Raw genomic sequence first — 26,485 nt, forward strand, 5'->3', positions numbered from 1 at the left:
CTGAGCAGGAAAACAGGTTACAGTCAGTTCCTACCTGGCAATTCCCCGGGATTGGCCCAAACCCCTTCCGTATCAGCAAAAGGCAAAGAAGCAAGGCGTTTAATGCATTCATCAAATTTAATCCTCCCATCGTCCAGCAGGGCAGCACCCAGAGAGCAGTACAGAGCCTCTAAGAAGTAGCACTCCAGAAGATCGGGGTCCTCTATTTCTCCTTCTAGTAACACATCCAACATCTTGGTTAACTGCGTGACCTGGTTCACAGCAAAATACCTGGGTCAGCCCACGTACTCCCCAGACCCCTGTTCCGGATCAGTTCTGGTTGCAAATCCTGGGACCCCACACCCCAGAGCGATGGGAACACATGACCCACCATGTTGGTTCCGACAGGGGCACAAAAGGAAGGCTGTGTCTTCCTCGTCAGCAACCTGCAATGTTGCAGTTTACCTTTTCAACGACGGGTTCGTCTTTAAGGGAAGACATTCTCTTTGCTGACAGGGATTGTCTCTTACCATATTGAGGTCTGTCTGAGGAACTATTGTCTTCAGCTTTTCTCCTTGTCTTCCATCCACTATTCCTTCCACTATCATGTCAATGAGATAGGGCACGTATTTCTCAAAGAGATTCTGCAAATCGCCTTGCTCTGCCTGTAGGAGAGCAGAAATCCAAGGGTTCCTTCATTTACGTGGAAGTCAGTGTGAAGCTTTTGTCAAAAGAGGGGGTGAGAAACATCTGATGAATGGTAAATGTGGCAGGTGAGTAAACTCCGACAGTGGTGCTTTGTGTTTGTAGAGAAGTCTGTGTTTTGTAATACTTTCATTTCATCATGAAGCATTTCGTGTCACTGCCATCGAGTCTACCCCACCACCTGGGAGGGAGGGGGGAAAATAGGTCCCATTTGACAGAAAGGGGGCTGATTATCTTAAAGTGCACGCCAGTCATCAGCTAAGAGTGCGAAGCAGTGGAAGGCCCCTCTCCCTTCAAGGACTGACGACCACCAGGGAGTGCACGGGTCCTCAGACAGCTTTCTCCCCGCATGACAGTGCCTCAAATGGTCCTCACACGTTCCCCTGGCTCCTCTCTGGGGTAATTAATTATGTCCTGACTTCCAATTCACCACCAGCTTAGTGGTCCTTCTAGAGATACACCCTGTGTCCCTTTAAGAATGTAGTCATGGTGTCCTTGTTATAGTCAAGCCACAACCTCCACATAACTGTCACATCTATCTCTGTACCTTTCAATGAGTCTATTGCTAAGACAAGACAAATCTCTGAGCAGCCACGTGACATATCACATGGTTTGAGGCCAACTGAAATCATTGGACCTCAATATATAGCAAGCTGGGTCCTTCACACACTGATTTCATCCAACTGAGCAACCAAGGACGAGTTGGACACCCCCGCGAGACAAGTCTCTCAATAGTTGAGGTTGGCTAGGTCAGGGCTGCCCACTACAACCTGTAAGCCAATCTGGCCAGCAACCTGTGTTCATAAATAAAAACAGGTACATAGCTTTTGTTTTATTGGTACATAGCTACGCCCATTCATGTACTGTGGCTGCTTTCAGGTCACAACGGCAGCGTTGAGTAGTTACAAAAGAAACCATATGGCTTACCAAGTCTAAAATATTGACTCTCTACCCTGTACAAGAAAAATTTGTCACCCCCTGGTCTAGACTATCAAAATCATTACCTATCCCACTGGCTGTGAATTATCTGGAAATCTAATAAGTGTGTCTTCCATGTTTCCATCCAATTTATTGATAACATTAAACGCTCGAGGTCCAGGACACAGCCTCCAACTACAAACATCCCTCTGGTTCTGTTTTGCCAACTAACCACGGATGCTGGTAACCTTAAGTTCATGTTAGAAAGTGCTGTCACCTTGTTTTGTATTTGATTAACCCATTTTTTCCAGTATGGTTGATATTTCAAGTTTTTAGGATCCACATACACCATTCCACATCGAGACACAGTCGCAGGGGAGGCATACTGTAAATCTCCAACCTGGAGAAATAAAGAAAACCAGTCACGTCTACAGCTATAAACAACTGGACTGCATGTTTAAAATCCTTTGTTTGTGCAAAGTTTTTACAACTGCACAAAACCCAGGTCATACCCAGGTTAACACGGCTTTCACGAGACTTCTAATTGAACACGTAGGTTTATCATGGGAAATCATACATCTCTGATGTGGCTCTTTTTTAAGTTTTCTATTACTGTGAAATTAATATGCTGTAGAATATGACAACAACAGAGAAGTATAAAGAGGAAAATAAGCTATTCAAATGCCACCACCAAGAAACAAACATTGTTTTGGAGTGTCATCCTTTCAATTTAGTTTTTTTTTAACATAGTTTAAATTGGGTAATATAAAACTTAAGTGTCTAAACCAGATGTATGAACGTGCCTATCTCTCTTTTCCAGAAAAAAAGACACCGTTCAGCCAGCCAGTGAGCTAACAATATGCACACACATGTAGTGACAGTGTCGTAGGTCAAGTCAGAACGGCATAAACATCAAGTTAAAGTGAAAGCAAGTCTCAGGCCCAAAGCTGTGAAGCAGGTTCAGAAGACACGACAGAAAATTTGAAAAAATAAAGATAAAGACAAATAGTGTGAGAGAAAAAGCAAGGCAATTACAAACTCCAGGCCAGAAAATAAGTGGCTCTAAAATTAACGTAATCAGAGTACACTAATTGGCTCTGGAGTAAGTATTTCCATATTTATAATAATGTAAACACTGTTTACAGGTGTAACTGCCTTAGCAATATAGTATTGTGAGGCAGGGAAGTGGGCTGGTGTCATAAGACATGAGCCCTCACATATTATGGCTAAGTGAAAAACGTCAGACTGAGAAAGAGAAATACCGTAGACTCTCACTTAAATGTGGAATCTGAAGAACAAAATAAACAAACAAATAAAAGAGAAACAGAGTCATAGATACAAAGAACACACTGATGGCTGCCAGAGGGGAGAGGGGTTAGGGAGTTGGGTGAAAAAGGTGAAGGGATTACGAAACACAAATTGGCAGTTACAAAATAGTCACAAGTATGTGAAGTACAGCATAGAGAATATAGCCCATAAGGCTGCAACAACTATATGTGGTGCCAGGTGGGAACTAGACTAATCGGGAGGATCACTGCATAAGTTATATAAATGTCTAACCACTATGCTGCACACTTGAAACTAATATAAAATAACATTGAATGTCCACTGTACCTGAAAAAAGTTAATAATTTTTTTAGAAAAGACATGAGCCCTCTCTTACACAGCAGTCAGTCAATAGATACTGTGTAAACTCGCTGAGGGAAGAAAGAGCAATACTTAGTGCGTTACCTGGAGATACGAGGGTGACCATCAGAAGAAACAGCTCTAGAGTGGCAAGTGGCTGCCTCTGGGGTACGGTAAAGAGGGGTGCGGGCAGCAGGTAGAGGACAAGGAGGTGGCCTCACCGTAAATTCTTCTGCACTGTTTGGGTTGTCTGTAGTGCCCTGTATTGACTCCTTCTTTAATAAACATTTAAAATTGTTAACTAAAAGAAAGACTTGCGTTCGAAGTTACTTTCCATCCCCACTTGCCTCAAAGAGCAGAGCACAGTGAGTCTGAAGCCGAATGCGCTCACCGTTGGCCAACGTCAGCAGCTTGTTGTCGTCCATCACAGAATTCATGTTTTCCACCCACAGGGCGTCCACATCGCCATCAAACAAAATGTACCTGCAGTAACCGAAGAAAGAGAGCCTGGGGTTCCCAGGAAGCGTCCAGCTGGGGTACTCGGTCTAACCTCCCCCATGCTTGCCGAATGTCTTTTCCCAGGGTTTCCTGGCCAGGCACTGAGATAGAGCGCCCAACTTGCTCCGGAGGTTTGACCCATAAAACAAAAAGTACATGAAAACCGTGTGAGTTAGTCACCAACATTTGAGAATCAGGAAACTTCCCCCAAAACCAGGCTTGCTTGCTTGCTTCTCTGGCAAACTGGAAGGTCTGCATTTGGGCATGGGCACAACCTGCTGACGCGGACAGCAGTGGCCCCTGGGGACAGAAGTGTCACAGTCCACCCCATTCTTTTCTTTAATCTGAGGCTGAGCATCACTTGCTACTTATCACTGATTTTGACGCCTAGTTTCCTTATGGTAAAGAGAAAAGGGAAGTACTTCATACACCCACGTGTGCTGGGTTGAATGGTGGCCCCCCAGAAGATATGTCCATCCAAAACCTGTGAATATAATCTTATTTGGAAAAAGGGTCTTTGCAGATGTAATTAAAACCTTGAGATGAGATCATCCTGGATTATCCAGGGAGAGCCTCATCCATGACAAGTATCCTGACAGCGGGGACAGCCCTGTAAAGATGGACGTCGGGACTGGAGTGATGCAGCCACAAGCCAAGGAACCCCTGGAGCTGCCAGGAGCTGGAAGCAGCTGGAAGGATTTCCCCTAGAACCTGCAGAGGGAGCAGCCCCATCTTTACTTTAGACATCCAGCCTCCACAGCTGTGAGAGAATCAACTTCTGTTGTTGTAAGCCACCCAGTTTGTGGTAATTCGTTGCAGCTGTCCTAAGGAAGCTAACCCAACCATGTGACGTGGCCCACTTCCATCACTGATGCCACCTGCTGGGCCCTTGGGAGCGACTGGGTTTACACACTGTCTGTCCTGGCAGGTCTACTTCGGCTCCAAGGCCTCAGGGTTCAAACTACATGATGCTTCAGTTCTGAGGCTGTAATAGGTTACCTGGCAGCAAAGCCCATCTCCTCTGTTGTGTTGAAATGGTGACTTGATATTGCTGCCATTTCATTCCCTGACATGAGTAGTTGGATTTTTTGCAGCATTAATCTTTTGGTTTATTTTCTCTCAGTGTTTTTTAAACTTCTTCATTTTAAATAATTTCAAACGTGCAGTGTTACAGGAATAGAACAGAACAAGGAACTCCCATATGCCTTGCAACCAGATACCCCAATCGTTCATTTTTCTGCCACATCTGTGCTCGCTCCTTCTCTCTCTGTCTCTGAACGATAAGAGTATTTCCTAAGAACAAGTACCTTCTCTTCCATAACCGCGGTGCAATTATTAAATTCAGGAAATTTAGCGTGCAGAAAGAATACTGTTATCTAATACACAGCCCACATTCAAACTTCACCAACTGTCCCAATAGAAAGTCTCCACTTTACAGTGATCTTGGGAAGACGAGATTCAGGCTGCCATCAATCAATGCTAGCATCACTGGGTGAAGGAGTGATGAGGAATGGGTTGTTTACAGTCTCTGGCTAGAGCCCCACAGGTTGCATAGCAACTGCAGAGAGAAAAATGTCAGAAACCACCTTAACCTGAGGATCAAAGTTAAAATCACTAATAACACAGTAAACCAACATCATGTGCTTCCGGTGAGATGCTGAGGACACCATGTCACTTCCGTGAAATCCCTACAAAGATGTGTAGCCTGCCTCCAACTATGAGGAAGCAGACGACAAACCCAAACTGAGGGCATTCTGTACAGCAGCTGGCCTGGAATCCTCTAGAATGTGAAGGCCACAAAAGTTAAAGAAATCCTGAGGAACTACTCGATATTAGAGGACACCAAAGGGACACGACAACTGAGCACAATGTATATCCTGGGTTGGCCCAGAATTGGGGGAGAATTGCTAAAAAGAGCTTGTTCTAAAAGTCATTAGCTGACTTCAGTGTTTTCTTATCTAAGGTTATTCTACTGATGGGGTTGGACTAGAATATAAAATCAAGGTCATCCCTGAGTGTCACAGGAATAACTAACCCTGGGAAAAGGTTTCTGCCAACAAAGCATTTCTGCTCTTGGCATCTTATGACCCTTGCGGCCACAGCGCATGGTGACATCAGCAGGGCAGGCATCGTCAACCTCGTCTACAGGTGAAAAAGCTCAGAAGGGGGTTCCAGCACTTTCCATGACGCTCTGCTGCCTTTCCTTGACTTACCCTGCCGTACAGGCAGCCTGGCATGGAGGCTGTGTTTGAGGCGTGGGGCTCAGGCAGCCCAAGTTCCAATCTGTGGCCTTGGGATGAGTTCCTTATGTTTCCTAGGCCTCAGCGTCCTCGGGGTGAGCTGGGGACAATCGCAGTGGAGGAGGGTGATTGTGACAACACATGAAGAGCTCTGAGATGGTACCTGGCACCTCGTGAGCAGGGCCTCCAGCCTCTGACTCTAAGGCTGCTGGCATCCAAGCATGAAACTACAACACGAGACATCATCTGCCAACTCACATGAACTAACGCAGGCTCCGAGCCCACACACCCCGGTACTCACTTGCGCTCCTTCTTATCCGTGGGTTTGTTGATCTCCCTGAAGATGTTAGATAGCACCCCATCTGTCCAATCTCGGGTGGTGGGGTCCAGGACACCGTACAGCTCTATAACACTCACGGCTTTGGGGTTCAGGATGTACAGCTTTGTCATCAGCCCAAGCCTAAATCAAAGGAGAGGCTTCAGCCGGGCTTCGGGAAACAATCTAGGCCGCCCATGTTGGGGATTAGATGTTTGGGATCCAATTCAAAATTTAAAATACAATCCACACAAACCACCTATTGGGCTTCACACTCACTGTTAAGGGCTTACATTAAACGTAAGGGAACCACCCTTCACCAACGCCGTGGCCCCAGCACAAGTGAGGTCTGAACTGTAAGCATGGCTTGGCCTTTTGAGGGATGCGAGACGCAAACTTTCATGTACATTTCACATTTCCATGTATTACATACTCATGCATATGACATATTTATATGAATATTTTATAGCTAGTGTATAGGAGATAAGTCAGTCACCCTGATAAGGTAATAAGCCTCTGAACTCACAGTATTTAATCCCTCCTATTTATAGGATGACATTATATCTGTGTTGCTGACTTTCTAAATCAAGTAGAGTGTTTCCCACTAAAATGCCTATAAATTCCCAAATCACTATGGGATTAATTCATCTACAGAAAACTAAAGTTCACACAAACCATAGTTCATAATTAACAAACTAAATATAGGGGTGGCCGGTTAGCTCAGTTGGTTACAGCGCTGTGCTCTTAAAAACAAGGTCGCCAGTTCCATCCCCACATGGACCACTGTGAACTGCACCCTCCACAACTAGATTGAAACAACTACTTGATTTGGAGCTGATGGGTCCTGGAAAAACACACTTAAAATAAATAAAAGTTTACAAAATAAATAAAAATAACAGTGGCATACATACACACACACGTGACATTCCTATAAATTATCTATGAATGAATTATTAAAGAAAAATACAGATGGCTATGGCATAACCCCACTTAAAATCAGGAAGCCACTGTCCACTGGTTTTCTCATAAGAAACATAAGAAATAAAAAGTGACTGTCACTCATTAGATTTTTACAGACTATCTAGAGATGTTAAAGCTGCAAAGACTATAAGGCTTGCTTTGATTTTTGCTGGAATAGTAGCATGCATTGAAGTCTTTCTAGAATCTAGTTATTGCTTAGGAGAAAAATGACAAGTCAGAAAACCCGTTACCAGTATAAAGATTATCAATTCACTACAGATACTTTATGAGATTCTGCATTAGGAGTATGAGGTCACTTTTCCCTTCAAGCAGCATTGCTCCTGCAGGGCTGGTGATGAGAAGGCATTTAGGGAGGTGACACCCTCTCTTTCTGGCCACTCTGATGTCATACCAGTGTTGCACGATGGGTGCTGTCCTGACTTACTTTAAAGGAGCAGCCTGAACACCAAGAAAATATGACTTAACAAGTTAATCTTTGAGGTATCTTTATAAGACCGTTTGTGAAATACTCATTTCACAAATAAACCTACTCATAATCTGATGCCCAAGAGGGTCCCTGTTTTGCCTTCTAAAATATGCAAACTAAAACAGCAACGAAACGAGTAAAGATGTCTGAGCTTACAGGGGTGTTTAGGACAGATTCACCTTCCCAAAGAGGACTAGGTGATGCCGCCCCCAGCCTTACTGTCGTCTCTGCCCCCCGGCTACCAGGCCCTGCCGGGCAGGTCATACTCACTTGGTCTGAGCGTGACACAGAGTATTAATGACCACGGACTTGCCCCCGCCCGTGGGCCCCACCACCATTGTCGTGTGGCGGGTTAACATGGTCTCGAACATCTGAACCACCTTGTCCACCTGTGGGACAAAATTCGCGGCTGGGTGAAAACACGTTTTTTTTTTTTTTTTTTTTTTTTTTAAACAGCTTCATAGAGCCATAAATCACGTACTATACAATTCATCCATTGCCATTCTACAATGAAATGGTTTTTAGTGGGTCCAAAAGTTTGTGAAACCATGACCACATCCAATTTTAGAATCTTCTCATCACTCTTCCCCCTCAAAACACCCTGTGTTCACAGTCCGCTCTCCCAAGCCCACGTCCCCCAGCCCCTGGCACATGCGAATCTACTTTCTGTCTCTAAGATCTGCCTATTCTCGACATACGCATGGAATGGTATGAATGGGGTCACACAATATGTGACCTTTGTGATGGCTTCTCTCCCTGAGCATCATGTGTTCACGGTTCCTCCACGTGGCAGCGGGCGTCAGCGCTCCCTTCCTCTTCGTGGCTGAGAGATATTCCACTGTGTGGATAGACCACATTTTGTTCCACTAATGGACATTTTTCCACTTTTTGGCTCTTATGAATAATGATGCTATAAACATTTGTGTACAAGTTTTTGCGTGGACATACGTTCTCATTTCTCTTGCGTAGATAGAGACCTAGGAGTGGAACTGCTAGATCTTATGGTAACTCTATGTTTAACTTTTTAAGGAACCAGATTGCTTCTGGAGCAGCTGCACCATTTTACAGTCTCACCAGAAAACACATCTTTTGAAACCACCACCTCGAGAGGACAACGCCAGGGCCAGGGAGGGTGCAGAGAGCAATCTCAGCTGTGGCCAGGGCCCACTGCCCAGGCCTGAGGCCTCCTGGTAGCCTGAGACCCCGAGGTGGCCCAACCAGAGGCTAACTTTTTGGCTTAATGACAATATATACAACTTACAGGCTTCGATGATCAAAATCCTACAGCAATACCTAAATTTAGTTTTTCTGTAAGTCTGACTGTGGGGTACAAAAAGGTGGGGTGGGGAGAGAACATTAGGTAGCTGGGTCCCAGAACAAAATACTTAAGTTATCTGATCACATTATGCCAAAAAAAGAAACTAATGGGAAGGTTGTCTATCCATACGATGGAATATTACTCAGCCCTGGAAAGGAAGGAAATTCTGACACAGGCTACAACATGGATGGACCCTGAGGACATTATGCTGAATAAGATAAGCCAGACACAGAAGGACAGATACTATATGATTCCACTTCTACAAGACACTCAGAAGAGTCAAATTGACAGACAGAAAGTAGAATGGTGGTTCCCGCGGCTGGGGGACGGGGAGATTGGGGAGTAGTCTAACGGGGACAGAGTTTCATCTTGGGGCGGTGAAAAAGTTCTGGACGTGGACGGTGGTGATGACTGCACAACCATGTGAATGTACCTACTGCCACCAAACTGCACACTTAAAAATGGTTACAATGGTAAATTTTATGCTATGAGTATTTTACCACAATTTGTTTAAAAAAGAACTAAAAAGAAAATAATGGACAGCACACAGAAGGAATCACCATGCTGGCGTTTTCAGTACCATTTTACCTGGACAGGCAGGATGACAAAGCCATTCTCCTCCAGCACTTGTTCCACTGCATCGTTGAAATTGGGGTAGCGAACGCGCGGGCAGTCGAGCCCGGGAAATAGGTCAGAGATCAAACCAAGGAAAAGAGGGACGTCTTCAAACACGAACTTGGGGAGATTCATGTCTCGAAGGGCCCTCATGAGCACCACGTCCTGGACGGGACGAAACACAAATGTCTTCAAAGGTATTTCTGAAAGACCCGGGGCTAGTCTACAAATCCTCTTAGGAAGTGGAAAACGAAACTTTATATAAAACATAAAACACACAGTGTCCACAGAAGTACGTGAGCGGCATTGACTGAACTCTGCTTTGGAGTCAGACCCATGCAAAAGACACACGATCGCTCTTCTCGCTTTTATTGCAAACGGGAAAAATTTTTTTAAAAAAGCTCATGTTTATGCTTTCACGAGAATTGTGTTAATCCGCACACCTCCACCCCACCGTCCTGCAATGATAAATTATTAGCATTGAAGCATCACAAACTATGGTACTGGGAAGACATTGAACTTGACCTTACAGCAATAAGTCAAATTAGCAGAAAACAAGGTAGTGGGTAACGGGCCAAATTAAGGCCACCCAACCAAATGAAACGACAGCTTTAATGAACAGTTTCTATTGAGCGCTCTACTGTACGCCATCGTCTCCGTCCCAGCTGTCCTAACTGTGCTTGGTCCGCACCTCTTTAAGTTCCGAAGAACCTCTCTTCAGCTCACCAGCCATCACCAGCACTGATTTCAGGGCTCTGAGTCCAAAATCATAATGATGCTGCTTGGAGAGCTGCTCCCGGGCAAGCTTATACAGAACAGTCATCTTTTTGGCCAGAGTCTTTGGGGAGAAAAGATGATAAAAAAGAAAGAAAGAAAGAAAGAAAATGACCAAAGGAGTGCAAATGAAGCTGTTCTACAAACAAACCAATCTTACCATCATGGGTCCCTCACTTTTAACCATGACAATGAGGAACTAATTTAAAAGAACACCAGTTGTACCAAAATGTGATGAGTGTCCTTGAAAGCTGAGGAAAATCTTAACCAACTTAATTTAAAGACTAGAATCCATCCAACTTTTTAAATCATGGTGACCATACTCCAAAAATATGCTTCCTGTTTATTTTGACCTAAACATATTATGAAAGCTTCTTCTCCTGTAACCGTTTCTGAGGACAACTCAGCCACCTAGCCCACATCAAGGATTCAAAGTCCACTGGTCCCGAAGGACGGCATGGGGTTTTGCTCAGGAAAACTAAGAACCAGAGATCTCAGCACTCTAGCTCAAAATCCAGACAACATAATAAGCAGTAAGAGCCTTTAAAAAAAAATGCAGAAAAGCAACCTAATAACCCTTTCCGTAAAAACATTTGCTATTTTTTACCTTTTCCAGACCCTTCTAGAAAAAAATGTATGTGCATACTTTTATACATTTTAAATACTGATAAAAGATATATACGAGGTATGACAAGTTCAAGAACTCATCCTAGAAAAAGTGCTACGTACCTCATTGCTGAATATCACTACAGTCACCTTCGAATTACTCCACCTTGGGAAGCTATGCACTGATGCCAGCACTTAGTCCTCCCTTCAAAGCAATTTTGGAACTTTTTCTGGAATGGCCATCAGAGCTGTCGTATAACCCTTGATGTCCTGAATGTCATCAAAATATCTTCCTTTCAATATTTCCTTTATCTTCGGGTAAAGAAAGACTACACTGGGGGCCAGATCAGGTGAGTAGGGAGGGTGTTCCAATACAGTTATTTGTTTACTGACTAAAAACTCCCTCACAGACAGTGCCCTATGAGTTGATGCAATGTTGTGATGCAAGAGCCATGAACTGTTAGCAAAAAGTTCAGGTCGTTTTCGTCTTTTTCATGCAGGCTTTTCAGCACTTCCAAATAGTAAGCTTGGTTAACTATTTGTCCAGTTGGTACAAATTCATAATGAATAATCCCTCTGATATCAAAAAAAGGTTAGCAACATTGTTTTGACTCAATTTGGACTAAAGGAACTTTTTTGGTCGTGGAAAATTGGCTGACTTCCATTGTGCACTTTGACTATTTGTTTCAGGGTCGTATAGGTACACCCACGTTTCATCACCAGTGGTAACATGGCCCAAAACACTGTCTTGCCTCTCCAAAAGGTCTTGGCAAACTTTGACTCTCCTTTGCTTTTGTTCATCGGTGAGCTCCTTCGGAATCATTTTTGCACACACCTTTCTCATACCAAGATTTTCAGTTAAGACTTTTCTAACTGTTTCTCTATTGATGTTTACTTGATGGGCTATGCTTCTCACAGTCAGCCGATGATTTTGACACACAATTTGACGAATTTTTGCAATGTTTTCATCAGTTCTGCTTGCCCTGACCTCTCTTCATCAGTGACACATTCTCTCCCTTCCGAAAAACAGTTAATCTATTTGTGCACGGCCATTTTCTTCATGGCATTATCCCCATAAACTTGGACTCACATGTCCCTGATTTCACCTCCACTTTTGCCAAGTTTAACAAGAAATTTAATGTTTGTTCATTGCTCTAATTAAAGCTTAGACATTCTCGTGATAGCACACAAAAACACGCAACAATGAGTGCCACTCAGCAAGACACCACCACACGTTGACATGAACACAGCTGTGAGACACTGATGTCCCAAGGTTATGAAACCTTACTGAGCTGTTCGTACAGTGCTGCCAATGTAAGCGCACGGTGGCAAGTTCGCGAACTTAACTGTCAGACCTTGCGTGTGTATGGGTGTGTGTGAGTGTGTGTGTGTGTGTATGTGTGTGTATTAGAAGCCACATATTCTCAAGGGCATGAGGCTGAGAGAAGTTCCTCTCAAAGGGTTCCATACTGTATGATGCCATATATAGAACACTCTTGAAGCTACACAATTACAGTGATAGAGAATGACTAGTGATTGGCAGTAGTTAGAGTTGGGGGGAGGGGTGACTGTTAAGGGGTAACCCCGGGACAGTTCTGTACCCTGATCGTGGTGCTGGTTATTCTACACATGTGATGAAATGTCACAGAACTATACACACACATCAGAGAGAAAGAGACTGCCAAACCTGGGGGAGTCCAAAGCAAGTGTGTTCCTGAATTAACAGCATGCGCCGCGTTCGTTTCCTGGTCTGACAGTGCGCTACAGGCAGGCATGTGAGATCTCATCTTTAAGGGAAGCGGGGAGAGGGGTACATGGGAAATCTCCACTATTGCTACCACTGCATGCAAGTCAAATTATTCCAAAACCAAAGTGATGATTTTAAAGTGAGAGAGACAAAGCAGGAAACTTGTGAAAGCCACATACATCGGACCCATCCCGAAGCCCCAGGCAGAAGCAGATGCAGGGCGCGGCCCCAGCGTCCCTCACCTTGGCCCAGAGGAAGCCCTCGGAGAAGAGCATGATCTCGCAGATCTGCTGCAAGTCGGGCACGATCACCACCACCGGCCTGAAGAGCGCCTTCACCGACTCGGGCAGCTCCGTGCGGCCTGCATAGCCGGGGTTCATGGTGATGAAGATGCCCATTCGTGGGTCCAGTGAGATCTCATGCCCTTCAAACTAGAGGGCGACAGGAAAGAGGGGGCTCAGGCTGCCGGCCCACCTGCCACAGGGGAAGGGCGGCTTGGGTGAGCCATGAGGCCATTAGTTTCATGGGTATGAGACAGTCCTCGTGCTTACGGCCTGCGTGTTCTGGGGGGGCAAGCCTACACTAAGCCCAAACTCTGATCTGAATCAGGGTCTCTCCAATAGAGAAGTAGCTGGTGTTCGGAAAGAGTGCAGCCTAGGGCTGATGTGAGGTGCTGTGTGACCCCCAACAGGTCACTGAAACTCTCTGAGTCTTGGTTTCCTTTTCAGCAAGGTTGTGGCGATCCAATGAGACAACACATGTGAGAGCACGCAGCCCGTGCACAATGCGTGGATTTTCATTCCTGTGAGTTGTCATCCTTTCCCCATGCCATCTCCACCCACAGCTGGTCAACCCTTCCTATGGAACACTTCTCAGCATCCTTCAAGACACTTTGTCCTCCAGGTGGCCCAGGTACCAACAGACTACACAAATCGCTCTAGTTTGAGTTTCTTTGATCTAAGTTGAGTTTCAACTATCTCAACTTTCCTACTAAAATGTTACTATTTCGTTTCTTTCAGTGGTCCACCAAATGGAAAGAAAACAGAATATTTTATTTTTAGGAGACATAGGCTGCCTCAGTGACAAGAGGGCAGCCCAGCAGATAGCTGCCGCTCCTTCAGGACAGAGGCCACTGCCTTGTCCCCTAAGGCTGCAGTGACACCACCTTCACCCACTCTCCAGTACCTCACGTGAGTCCCCGACCACCCTCTGGAGACAACAGACAGGCCTCTTCTTGGAAACATGGCTTCTAGAAACCTAAATGCACTTACAGGTTCCATTTCTCTCCCATGGGAGCAGTAAGCTCAGCCCTACAATATTTCAGAAAAACGAATTAAAAGAAAACCAATCCAGAACTTTTCTGGAATCCTCAAATGTTTAACAGTATCCAGTTCACATAATCTCTTGACAATGAGCTGTATTGAGGTCTGGGGAGAGGGCAGGTGTGGTGCCGGGGGGCTGCCCACAACAGGGTCCTCACCAGCCCAAGCCGGAGCTGGGCCCTGAACCCCTAGTGAGACTCTCTCTGTAGGGTCCTGGAGGGTGCATAGGAGCTCTCAGGTGTAGGGGAAGGAAGGACAATCCCAGGCAGACAGGGAAACACACAGTGTCACAGGGCATGGGGCGTCTGTGACGTGAGAGTATGTATAAAGCAACGAGAGCAGGGCCCGCAGGGGCAAGGACAGTGGCAGGAGGAGGAGAACATGGTGGGACCACAGAGGACCCCACTGTGGGGAAATGGTCCAGCCACACCGGTCCCTGTTATAACGGTTACCTAAATTCTATAAGATCGTTTTTCTCCAAATTCTGATCCAGCTGAATCTGATGTAACTTCACACAGACTTCTTAAAGTCGAGTCTGCAAATGTGCTCTTGGATGGGGAGAGAATAGTGAAGTCTCAAAAGAGTTTTTAATTTGCTTTTTCATTGTGAAAACAACCTTTAAAATCCTGCTCGTTCTAATGTCCTAACATTACCAGGTATTACTGTTCCCTGTGAGAATTTCTATTGGAAACATTCTGATGGACTGTAGTAATCACCTTTTAAGTCATATTTTTCCTCAAACTTGGGAAGCCACTAAGAATATTTTTTTCCTTTAGAAGGGGCCTTACACACAACTCCTTTGAGAACACTGGCCTACCCATCTATAACCACTAGTTATATGTCTCGAATTTGTTTGAGGTCCTTGGACTATTAAAGTCCTTAGTTATCAAAGATGCTAATAATTTTAGGAAACCCGGCCATCTCAGTGTGAAAACAAAAAACCGGCAAATCTTCACCTATGGGAAGCCAGGTCTGGAAAGAGCCCACCATCTGATGTTGCAAAGGTAATCCAGCAAGCATCCATCCTGGGGACACTGGGCTTACCTGGAAAGTGGACAGCTGATGGATCAGGGCGTTTCGGATGGTCTGGATCTGAGATGAGATGACTGACAGTACAGAGGCATCAATGCGATTGAACTCATCGAAGCAGCCCCAAGCCCCACACTGCGCAAGGCCAGAGAAAATCTTCCCGACCGCCTGGAACGGAAGAAATGTCAGGACAGGGCAATTTTCATCTTTCAACACGCAACACAATTTTCATCTTTCAACACGACACACCGACGGAGAGATCTCCTAACTTAAAGCTAACGATCATACGACTTGCAGAGAAGCAGCCATCCAGCCTCACCACTGGTAGATCTTTCGAGCAAGACTTACAAGACCCCTCAGGGGCCAGCTCCCATTCACAGGATTTTACTAATTAAGGATTTCACTGTGAAAACAAGATTTCTGACTTTCCTTGAGATGTTGAAAAATCTAACCACACTGGGCGCACTTTCCTAAGTGGCCACAATGGGCTGACCCTGAGCAGTGCTCCCCCTTCAGACGAGCGAGTGCTGCTCTCCCGCTGGCCTCAGCCTCACCGTTCTGACTCACTCTCTCCTGACTGGTGGGCACTTCAGTTCGGGACTCTTGCTCTAGGTGCAGCTAACAAAGCAGCCACGGGTCTGAGACCGCGATGCTGACAGGTTTTCGCCTCTGTTCTTCCAGCTGTCCCCATGTCATCGCATGGAAGCATATGAGATGAATGCCCTCCTGCGGTGTCCCACTTTCAGCTCCCCGCCCAGTGACCGCCACCAGTGATGCCAAGGCCTTACTTTGTAATCCATGCCTTCGCCACAGTTGGTTACAACACAGAGCAAGCCCAGGGCTTTGGCCAGGTCCTTGGTGGTCTCGGTTTTGCCAGTACCTGCTGGGCCAGCAGGGGCCCCACCCAGATACATGGACAGTGCCTGTTATAAGCCAAATGCAAATCATACGTTGTCTGATTCATGTAAAGAAACAGGTGTCATTACCCAGTTTAGCACCGCAACAACGTAGCATAATATACAGCAATGGACAAGTTCATACCCCGTCTTTTCTGCCAGTCACCACGTTTAGCATTTCTGTGTTTCCGTTAACCTCTACTGACCACCACCACCCCCACCACCCTGGCCATTCCACAGGGACCAGTATGCTGGAAGCTGTGCCTACCCAGAGGCCAGTGCGCCGGCAGTTCCCAGAGCTGAGGCTCACTGGACACACCTGTGCTGTAAAGGAGTCACCTTTGCCAAAGAAAGGTCTGGCCCTTTGTCTCCAGAGCCTAGCAGCTGACCTCAAAGCCCTTGGAACACCCTGCCCTAGGAGAGTGACCTTGTTTATCTGGGGACCTTGGGGCCATGCAGGACAGACTCACAATGTGACTGATGGTGGTGGCCTTGGGCCACATGGTATCAGTCGGAGACTAAGGGCAGCCATTCAGGAGGTCGGTCAGATGTACGTGACCAGTCCTCAGCTAAAACCCTGGACACCGAGGCTTGGGTGAGCCTCGCTGGCGGTGATGCTTTGTGCCTGCTGCCCACGGAGACACCAGAAGAAACAAATGCGGTGGGACAGGAGCTGAAGCTTGCGCCTGTCACTCCCAGGCTCTGTCCTGTGCCTTTTCCTGTTGCTAATTTTGTTCTGCATCCTTTCGCTATAATAAACCATAATCATGACCATAATGACATTACTGAGTTCTGTGAGTCCTTGGAGCAAATTATTGAACCTGAGGGTGGTTTTAGGAGCCGCCTGCAAAAGCCTAATCTCAAAAGGAGGCAATTACGTCATGTTCCAAATTGAAACTCCTTTACAGATTTGTAAACAATGATACCCCTTACTACTGGCGTTCATGTGCTGAGGCTGCCAGGACAAATTACCACAAACCATGGCTTAAAACAACAGAAATGTACTCTTTCAGTTCTGGAAGGCAGGAGTCTGAAATCAAGGTGACGGCGGGACTACGCTCCCTCCAAAGGCTCTAGGAAGGACCATTCTTCGCTTCTGATGGCTCCAAGCATTCCTTGGCTTGTGTTCACATATCACTCCAATCCTTCCTGTCTTTGCCTCATCTTCCCTGCATCGTTGTGTCCTCTCCTCTTCTTACAAGGACACCAGTCACTGGATTTAGAGCCCTAATCCCAGATGTTCTTATCCCAATCCTTAACAAATGAACTCTGCAAAGACCTTATTTCGCAGGTTACACTCTGAGGTTCTGAGTGGACATGAATTTTGGGGGAGACACTGGTCAACCCAGTACAGTATCGCCACTACCACAGTCATGCTTAGAGAAAAACGCATAAATAACCAGAGGTAAACGGTAACCACGAGAGCAGCGTCCCCAGTCACCTGCGTCAGAGTCAGGTAAATCCGGTCCGTGAGGGGCGTGATGACCAATCTCCCGTTCAGGCCCATGTACTCGTAGCCATAGCTGAAGGTCCCCGTGCACTGACGGATGTTCAGTTGGTCCGGTTCTCGGTCCCAGTAAAACCGCAGCTGACTTTCCCATTCAAACTCCTGGGCCTCAAGAATGCTGGAGGGTGAGACATGGGAGATGAGTGAAGAGGGAGACAGATGTGGGGGAGGGGAAGGTGGACGCGAAGGAGGCAAGAGAAACAGTGAGAGAGGCCCACGGATGAGAAAGACGCCGCGGCCCTGGGAAGCCCTCACCTGCCCCTTATGAAAGAATCCACGATATCTCTGGCGTGCACGTCGATGATGAGAACAGTGTTGTATTTCTTTCTGTCGTTTCTGCTTAAGGGCGTGGTGATGCGCATGACCAGCTCATCAATCTGCTGGTGCATTTTCCGGCCGTAGTTCTTCATGGCCTGCTTTTCCCCTTCCTGCACTTTGTGGAACACATCTTCCACCTCCCAGGTCCACCACACCTGGCTGGCGGCCAGCACCACCATCCCTTGGTACATGAGCATCCAGTCGACTCTAAAGAAAAAGCACACCTTTACGAGACTTTTTCCAGGTACAGCAAACAGTCTCATTAGAGCATTTATGTCTTTGATCCGGAAATAGGGCAGGCAAAGTAAAAGCTTCAGGTAAGCAAGTGACAGTAAAACTCTTCAGGTGAGACAGTAAAATGCCAGGTCAACCAGCATGCATGAAAAAGGTGCAGGTGCATGACCATGTAGAACGATGCTAGGTCATTTTAAAAATGTCTTTACCGACTTCCAAAAGTACAAAAATGTTTAAATTTTTTTAAATTCCAACAAAAAAATGTAATACTCTGACAACGCTGCCCGGGTTTCCTGGTATAGCTTCCTGAGTCGCACTCGCTGCATTTCCGGTTCCCGTGCAACCTGGTCAGTTACACACACAGGTACGGGGAAGAGGGTTTACGCTGTTGTTTCTCCACACATGGCATCAGCAATAGTCACCCTGCACCCTGCTTGTCGCGTTTGGTGAATCTAACGCACATGCCTCTGGGTCAATAGCTGTGGGTCTAACTCAGTCTTTGTAAAAGCTGCACAACACCTAGACCATGGAAGTACCACAATTCCCTCAAACACTGCTTTACTGATGTCTAGTCAGGTTGCTTCCAGTCCTTTTGCCAACACAAGTACGGTAATGAACATCCGTCTACATCATTTGGCAAGGTCTGGAGACACTTTTGAGGGAAGGGGTGTTGGCATCTAGTGTGTGGGATGACGCCAAACACCCTACAATGCACAGGACAGTCTCCCACAGCGAAGAACTATCTGGCTGCAGCTGTCCATAGTGCTGAGATGGAGAAACCCTGCTCCACATACATCCTGATGAGTCAGAGCTGGTTAGTGTTACAGGGCAGAACCCCAATAGGAGGACGACCCGGCTAAAGTACAGTGCACTTTTCTGGTGGTTTGCTTTAATAAAAGTGGTCAAAATACTTTAAAAAGTTACAGCAATCCATACCCCCACCAGCAATGCACAGTGCTAGCCTTCTCTCCACATGTTCTCCAGCACTGTTATTTATCACTCTTTTGATTTTTTTGCCCATCTGAAAGGTGAAAAAACAATATTGCATTCTACTGTAATTTGCAGATCCCTGATAACTAGTGAAGTCTCTCCTCTTTTCATGTTTATTAGCCACTTGGACTTCTCTACAGAGATACTAATTTCTAAATATCTTTAAATACACCTAGGGAAATTTTTTTTTCTAAACCATACTTAAAAAAATAACGGACCCAGAGCTATAATTTCCAACCCAGGAAAAGTGACTGTGCGTTACTAGTCATTACTTTGATGATGTACAATTAATGGCAAAATAAATTTAAAAGAATATTTAAAACAATAAAAGAGAAGTATTAGGCTTTGCCATCTTGTTTTAAAATTGTGCGGTGCATCTAAAACCTACATAGTATTTATAGTTATGACCACTACACACAAGATACATAACAAAGGTGATGAAGGTGGAGAAGCAGGCACTAAAATGAATAACAAAGATGGGCCTTGTAAAAGACCACAAACCTAGAAAAACATGACAAGAGAAAATAAAGTGACGCAGGGCAGGGCTAAGGTGGATATGAACGCCGTCTGGTAAGTCCCAGGACACTGGGTGCTTCCTGGGGCTACGCACACCTGGCCCTGTCTTCTCAGTGATGCCAAAACATGTCTGCTCAAATAGACCAATGTGCCTATTTCAACGACTCACCCCAGTTCCTTAGAGGCAACAAGTTCACATGCTAAGGTAGAGGGGTCTCTGGGTGAAGAAAGAGGTAGCACAGACACTTGTCAGTCAATCAGGCTGCATTCCCGGCGCTGTCTCCCACCAACTGCACACTGTGACACACAGCAGCGCCCCGGCAGAGTGGCAGTAACAAGGCGTGAAACTGGCACAGGTATAAAATGCTCCCGTGTGGTTTGGGAGCACTGCAGAGACTTGGAAGTGCTCAGTGATCCCTGTTTCTGGAGGGCAGTGGTTCCTATCTAATTCAGCTTTGAATATCGTCTAGCACAGTGATTAGCCCAGAGCAAGGGCCCAATAAATGTTAGTTAAATGAACGAATACAGCCAATAACACACTGGGGCCACCTCCTATCAGCTCACGAAGGCGAACTGTCAAACAGTCAGGAATTTTGCAAGCTGGTTGCTAAACCACTTATCATGACTATATTCTATTTCTCTTTGAAATCAGCATCGTAGGAGTATTTACACCCTGAAAATGGGCACATCCTTCTTACTTTAAGAAGGAAGTCTGCATTAATTAAAGGGAAAGTATGGAGGAAAGCACTTGATCCTTAGTGCTTTGTTTATTTGGAAAAAAGAAATTACTCTAAATCAAAGCTTTTTTTTCCTTTCCGGAGAGCCAGTTTACCAGCACACCACTGAATAATATAGCTACACAACGTAATTACATAAAGATCTCAACAAGTGTTACAGAACCTAAGAAAGAGCAAGCTCATAGTCATACAACTATTATGCTATGTTCTAATAATGTATTTACTTGGACATTTCCAGTTTGCAAAATGAAAAAGGCAGTGTAGAAAATCAAGAGAATGGCGTTCTCCTAATAGTCAGGATTTTGTGTCTGCATAAGGCCCTGCCGAATATATATCCCAACCTTCCTGGGAATCCCGCCTACGTCTAACAGAACAAGTTGTCCCGACGCTCTGTGTACTGGAGTTCCACTGCACAGTTCAACTAAACCAGCCCTCCTAGGCTCAGCAACTAAGCTCTCAGGGCACAAAACTCAAGGAGTGAGTTTTTGAGACACTGAAATGTATTCAGTATTTTGGAAGCGACTTGATTCATTAACTATAGACAGAATCAATCCTACTAACACCAGGTTTCTGTTGGGTCACTAGGTTCGAGGTTCTCACACTTGAATGTGCTCAGAAATCCCTTGTCGGAAAAGCGCAGACCCCTAGGCCCCACCCCCAGTACTGGGAGGGGCAGTGTTGGGTGGGACCCAGGGATCTGCACCTTTGACAAGCTCCCAGGGGCCCTGATGCTGCCGGGACAGGACTACACTTTGGGAAGGGCAGACACATATCAGCTAATTAATACAAGAAAGGAAATCCCATTTGGAACGTCAGTCAATCTACTCCTACCCTTAAACTGAATCCATCATGACTATTAATGTGACGAAGTAACACATGTTCACATTCACGACCTTACCTGCTTCTGTCTTCGCAGTATCTAAAAATAGCCTCTTTGGTGATCAGCCGGTTAGTTCTGCGCATTTCTTTCAAAACTGCCGTCATCCAGTCCTCCACACGCCCCTCGGCCCGAATGATCTTCTGGAACTCCATGACCTCCCCTTCTGCCGAAATCATGGCGGACACCAGTTTTTCTCCACTGTCCCCATCATGAAACCTCAGCGCCGCTACGTTGTCATACATCTGCAGGAAACAGAGCGGAAAAGGCTACCCTGTGATACTTTCACTGAGTTCTGGAACCAAGGAGCAGCCTGCGGTGCTCGTCACACATCAGAGCTGCCAGGATGCACCCTAAGTGGATGTCCATTCACCCCACTGTTCACTGGACAACACACATTGGGTTCTCCATTTGTCCTGCACTGTGCAAAGGTCTGTGGTGGATTTAAAAAGAACGAACGAAAAAGAGAGAGGCCCTCCTCACACTTGTGATTGGAGTGTGTGTGCCGCTGTGGAGAGGCATCTGGATGAGGGGTCAGCTGGACAGAGGAGAGGAGGGACAGCCGTGGAGGAAATGACCCAGGGCTGAGGGACCAGAGACCCGAGCTTGCAGGCCAGCTTCCCCAGTGTCCAACTGGGCAACCAGGGCAAGTTGCTTCTCCTCTCAGCCTGCAGCAAACATAATTCCGGCCCTTACACGATGAGGCTGGAAGGGTCAAATCAAACGTGTGAAATGCCACCTCATTAAACCCTTGCCGTTTGTTGGCTAGCATCATGGTTATTAATCAGAATAATATTCAGGAAAGTGAGTCTTTTAGAGGCCAGTATATAAGGAAAAGCACTCTGCAAATCAGAGAGGAGGAAGAAAAGGCAATGAGCTTTAAGGAAGAAAATCAGAGGTTTGCAAAAGGAACCACCAGCAAATGAAGTACTTCGAGCACATTTTTCTAAGTGTTTGTAAAAGTAAAAACAGAATACAAGCCTCCCCTTTGATAAAGGAAAGCGTGCGATCAAAACGATGACTCTTACTTTAAGAAGGAAATCAGCATTAATTGAAGGCAAAGCACTTGATCCTAGTGTTTCGTTTACTTGGAAAAAAGGAATTACTCATCAACACGGTTCAAAGCCACAGATGGTTCTGTCCCCAGGGGACACTGGGCAATATCTGAAGACATTTCTGGTTGTCACAACAAAAGAAGGATGCTCCTGGTGCCTTGTGGGTGGAGGCCAGGGTGCTACGCAACATCCTACCGTGCCCAGGACAGTCCCCACCTCCACTCGTGGGACACACACACACACACACACACACACGCACACGCACACACACACAGGCACACACTCATGCACACACATGCACACGCACATGCACATGCATGTGTGCAGAGACACGCGCGCATGCACACACATGCACACACACACATACGCAGACACACACAGACACATACACATACAGACACACACACAGAGACACACACAGAGACACGCACGCGCACACACACAGACACACGCACACACATGCACAGACACACACACAGGCACACAGGCACACAGACACACACACTCACACACAGGCACACACGCACAGACACACACACACACACACACACACACACGCACACGCACACACACACAGGCACACACTCATGCACACACATGCACACGCACATGCACATGCATGTGTGCAGAGACACGCGCGCATGCACACACATGCACACACACACATACGCAGACACACACAGACACATACACATACAGACACACACACAGAGACACACACAGAGACACGCACGCGCACACACACAGACACACGCACACACATGCACAGACACACACACAGGCACACAGGCACACAGACACACACACTCACACACAGGCACACACGCACAGACACACACACACACACACACACACACCCATCCCCCCAGGCCCCAGGCCAACCTTGATCATGTGCTCCTGGACGCAGAGCGGGTCGCTGTTTCCCAGGATGCTGAGCAGCTCGTCATCGGAAATGAAGAAGAACCTGGGGAAGGCGTTCCTCTTGGAATCTAAGTAGTCGTTTAAGCTCTTCTGGCATTTCTCGAGGCCCTCACTGATGTGCTTCAAGTCGCTGAGGCGGTTTGGGGCCTCACAGCATCTCTTGATCACGGGGTCTTTTAAGGTCTCGCCCATGATCTGGACAAGGTCGGGAGGAGAGATGTCAGCCAGGGAAGCGGGAGCGCCGCTCTTGTCCCGAGAGGCACTGGCCGGGGCCAGGCACGACAGAGAAGTGACACTCCCACTCTGGCGAGGCCAATCTGGTAAAAGCTGTTAAATGCTCAAATGAGCATTTCCTTAGCATCTTCTAACATACTATATATAATTTACTTATTTCCAATGTCAGCTGCTCTGGGGAGGGACTTTTATCTCATTTATAAAACTCACTGACAAGCCCCACGCACCTACAACAGTGCCTGGCACCTAGCAGGCCCTCAATCAACACTTGCTGAATGGGTGAAGCCAGCAATTCCACCTTGAGCAGTCTGCATGGACCAGAATATTCGCTGCAGCACTCTTCACAACGGCGAAAAAAGGAAAGGAAAAGAAAGGAAAGGAAAGGAAAGGAAAGGAAAGGAAAGGAAAGGAAACAGCTAAATGTCCAACAATAAGGAACTGGGTTGATCACATGCTGTGACAATTTTCTTTGATTAGATGTTTATTTATTGAAATCCGGGCAAAGATGTGAAATTTTAAAAAAAAACAATCAGGGGCCGGCCCGGTGGCTCAGGCGGTTGGAGCTCCATGCTCCTAACTCCGAAGGCCGGTTCGATTCCCACATGGGCCAGTAGGCTCTCAACCACAAGGTTGCCAGTTCAATTCCTCAAGTCCTGCAAGGGATGGTGGGCTCCGCCCCCTGCAACTAAAATTGAACACGGCACCTTGAGCTGAGCTGCTGCTGAGCTCCCGGATGGCTCAGTTAGTTGGAGTGCATCCTCTCAGCCACAAGCTTGCCGGTTCAACTCCCGCAAGGGATGGTGGGCTGTGCCCCCTGCAACTAGCAACAGCAACTGGACCTGGAGCTGAGCTGTGCCCGACACAACTAAGACTGAAAGGACAACTTGAAGCTGAACGGCACCCTCCACAAGTAAGATTGAAAGGACAACTTGATTTGGAAAACAGGCCCGGAAGTACACACTGTTCCCCAATAAAGTCCTGTTCCCCTTCCCCAATAAAAAATTAGAAAAAAAAAAAAAGTAACTGCGGTTTAAAAAAAAAGAACAATCATACTGGCTTTTTTAATGACTCTATTTTTGTAAAATACTTATTTATCTATCTATCTATTTATATGTCTACATAGGAATAAACAAATTCTGGAAAGACCTATGCTAAACTGTTCAAATGGTTATCTTGAGAGTGGGATTACCAATATTACTTTTTTTTTGCTTTGCTTTTTTATAATTTCTAAATCCTTCTTTAATGAATAGGAATTTGTGGTTAGGGTTGTTAAGTGTTCTTTTTTAAAAGAGCTTATGCAAATGGATAAGAAGAAATTATAAACTTTCACGGATAAAGGAGACCCAAATATGAACTGAGCACCTGTAGCTAAAGAATACAACAGCATTGCTAAGTAGATATCCTGGGCCTTGGGGTCAGGTGGGCTGGGTTAAAATCCTCACCCCACTAATGACCAGCAGCAGCGATAACTGGCACAGTCCTTTCTGGAAAGGACTTTAAAATGGGCACATTATTTCATGGGCAATTCACTTACTGACAATCTATCGTAAATATTCATCCTAGGTGTGAAAAGAGTGTCACGCACAATCTGCAAATTATTGATGAAAGCAAAGAACTCCAATTCAAACAAGATGTCTAGTTACTACACAATAATCAACTAAACTAGTGTCAAGCCACTCACGGGAACATTCTATCAAGGCATCAAAATATTTTTTCAGATGGTTTCATAAATACGAAATATGGTTCTCACTATATCAAGAGAAAATTGTAAGACCATACAAAATATCATTATAATTGTGTTTTTTAAACCTATATACATCGAAGAAACATGACAGATTAAAGTGGCCACGTTCAGGTGACAGAACTATAAAGAACTATGGAAGATACATCTTTGCTACTCTTTTACATTTCCCGAAGTTTTTTAAAGAGCAAGTATCACTTTTATAATAGACATAAACAAATATTAAAAACTGCCATATGCCAGCAGCTAAAGAGCAAACAGAAATTTTTACTGAACAGATTAAGGTCATATATAACGACAGAAAAAACTGAGAAGCTATGAATAGACAAAATACTACAAGCAAATACATAGCATCTCAAATCACTGTCCTCCTTTGAGGACTGAAACGGAAGCCAGTCACTTGCCTTCTTGAATACTCTATCAATGTTGTCAAACTTCTTCGCCTCATCTGGAAGTTGTGATCTGATATCTCCACCGATAAAAATGCTTTCCAGGTACATCCATTTTCTCTGAACCAACATCCAAATCTGTGAACGCACAATATTACAGTCAGCATGGGCACCCCGAGATGTGTGTGGCAGAATTCCACCCTCGCATGGGACAGAATCAACTCAAAGAACTTCCCAGGCAAGAGAGCAGAGTGAGCATATATGCTCCTTCCCAAACATACAGGGTGATGGAGGAAGAATAACTAAGTATCTTAAAACACACGGCCACACTCAAATGCACAAGAAAACTGTACACCGCCCCGGACAGGGAGGAAGCTTCTAGTCGTGTGCAGAGGTTGGAGCCCGTGACCCAGACCATGCAGAAGCTCATGCAAAACTCAACCCAAGTCACCATGGGACCCACTATTCCACTCCTAGGTACAGACCTAAAGAAACTGAAGAAAAACAGGGACTCAAAGTAGTTGCACACAGACGCCCACAGCAGCACCATTCACAACAGCCAGAAGGTGGAAACAACCCAAATGTCCACCAACTGATGAAGGATGAACAAAATGTGTTCCATCCACACAAAAGAACATCAATCAGCCATAAAAAGGAATGAACTGCTGACACTGGCTACAACATGGATGAATTCTGAAAACATGATGCTGAGTGAAAAGAGACAGTCACAAAAGGACACATACTGCAGGATTCCATTTATAAGAAATGTCCAAAACAGGCAAATGCATTGACACGGAAAACGTACTGGGGTTACCAGAGGCTCCAATGAGGCAAGAGTGGGGAGTGACTGCTTTTAATGGGTATGGAATTTTCTTCTGAGGTGATGAAAATGTTCTCGAACTAGACATAGAGGACGTGTCTCCACAGCCT

The 26,485-nt window shown here is 45.7% G+C and overlaps 1 protein-coding gene across 1 annotated transcript in view; it reads right to left on the reverse strand.

Moving 5' to 3' along the window:
- DNAH10 (dynein axonemal heavy chain 10) overlaps positions 1-26,485 on the reverse strand; it is a 114,919-nt gene that overhangs the window by 43,144 nt on the left and 45,290 nt on the right. The window contains exons 28-43 of the mRNA XM_033098368.1: positions 25,571-25,693; positions 23,153-23,386; positions 21,237-21,460; positions 17,799-18,068; positions 17,478-17,661; positions 15,929-16,063; positions 15,156-15,308; positions 13,032-13,220; positions 10,354-10,500; positions 9,636-9,827; positions 8,000-8,118; positions 6,268-6,426; positions 3,576-3,711; positions 1,880-2,002; positions 510-644; positions 35-251 (exon numbers count right to left, since the gene is read on the reverse strand). Of these exons, the coding sequence (XP_032954259.1) occupies positions 35-251; positions 510-644; positions 1,880-2,002; positions 3,576-3,711; positions 6,268-6,426; positions 8,000-8,118; positions 9,636-9,827; positions 10,354-10,500; positions 13,032-13,220; positions 15,156-15,308; positions 15,929-16,063; positions 17,478-17,661; positions 17,799-18,068; positions 21,237-21,460; positions 23,153-23,386; positions 25,571-25,693 (2,740 nt within the window). The remainder of the gene's footprint in view (positions 1-34; positions 252-509; positions 645-1,879; positions 2,003-3,575; positions 3,712-6,267; positions 6,427-7,999; positions 8,119-9,635; positions 9,828-10,353; positions 10,501-13,031; positions 13,221-15,155; positions 15,309-15,928; positions 16,064-17,477; positions 17,662-17,798; positions 18,069-21,236; positions 21,461-23,152; positions 23,387-25,570; positions 25,694-26,485) is intronic.

This window comes from Rhinolophus ferrumequinum, chromosome 25 (genome assembly GCF_004115265.2).
Source record: "Rhinolophus ferrumequinum isolate MPI-CBG mRhiFer1 chromosome 25, mRhiFer1_v1.p, whole genome shotgun sequence".
Taxonomy (NCBI): Eukaryota; Metazoa; Chordata; class Mammalia; order Chiroptera; family Rhinolophidae; genus Rhinolophus; species Rhinolophus ferrumequinum.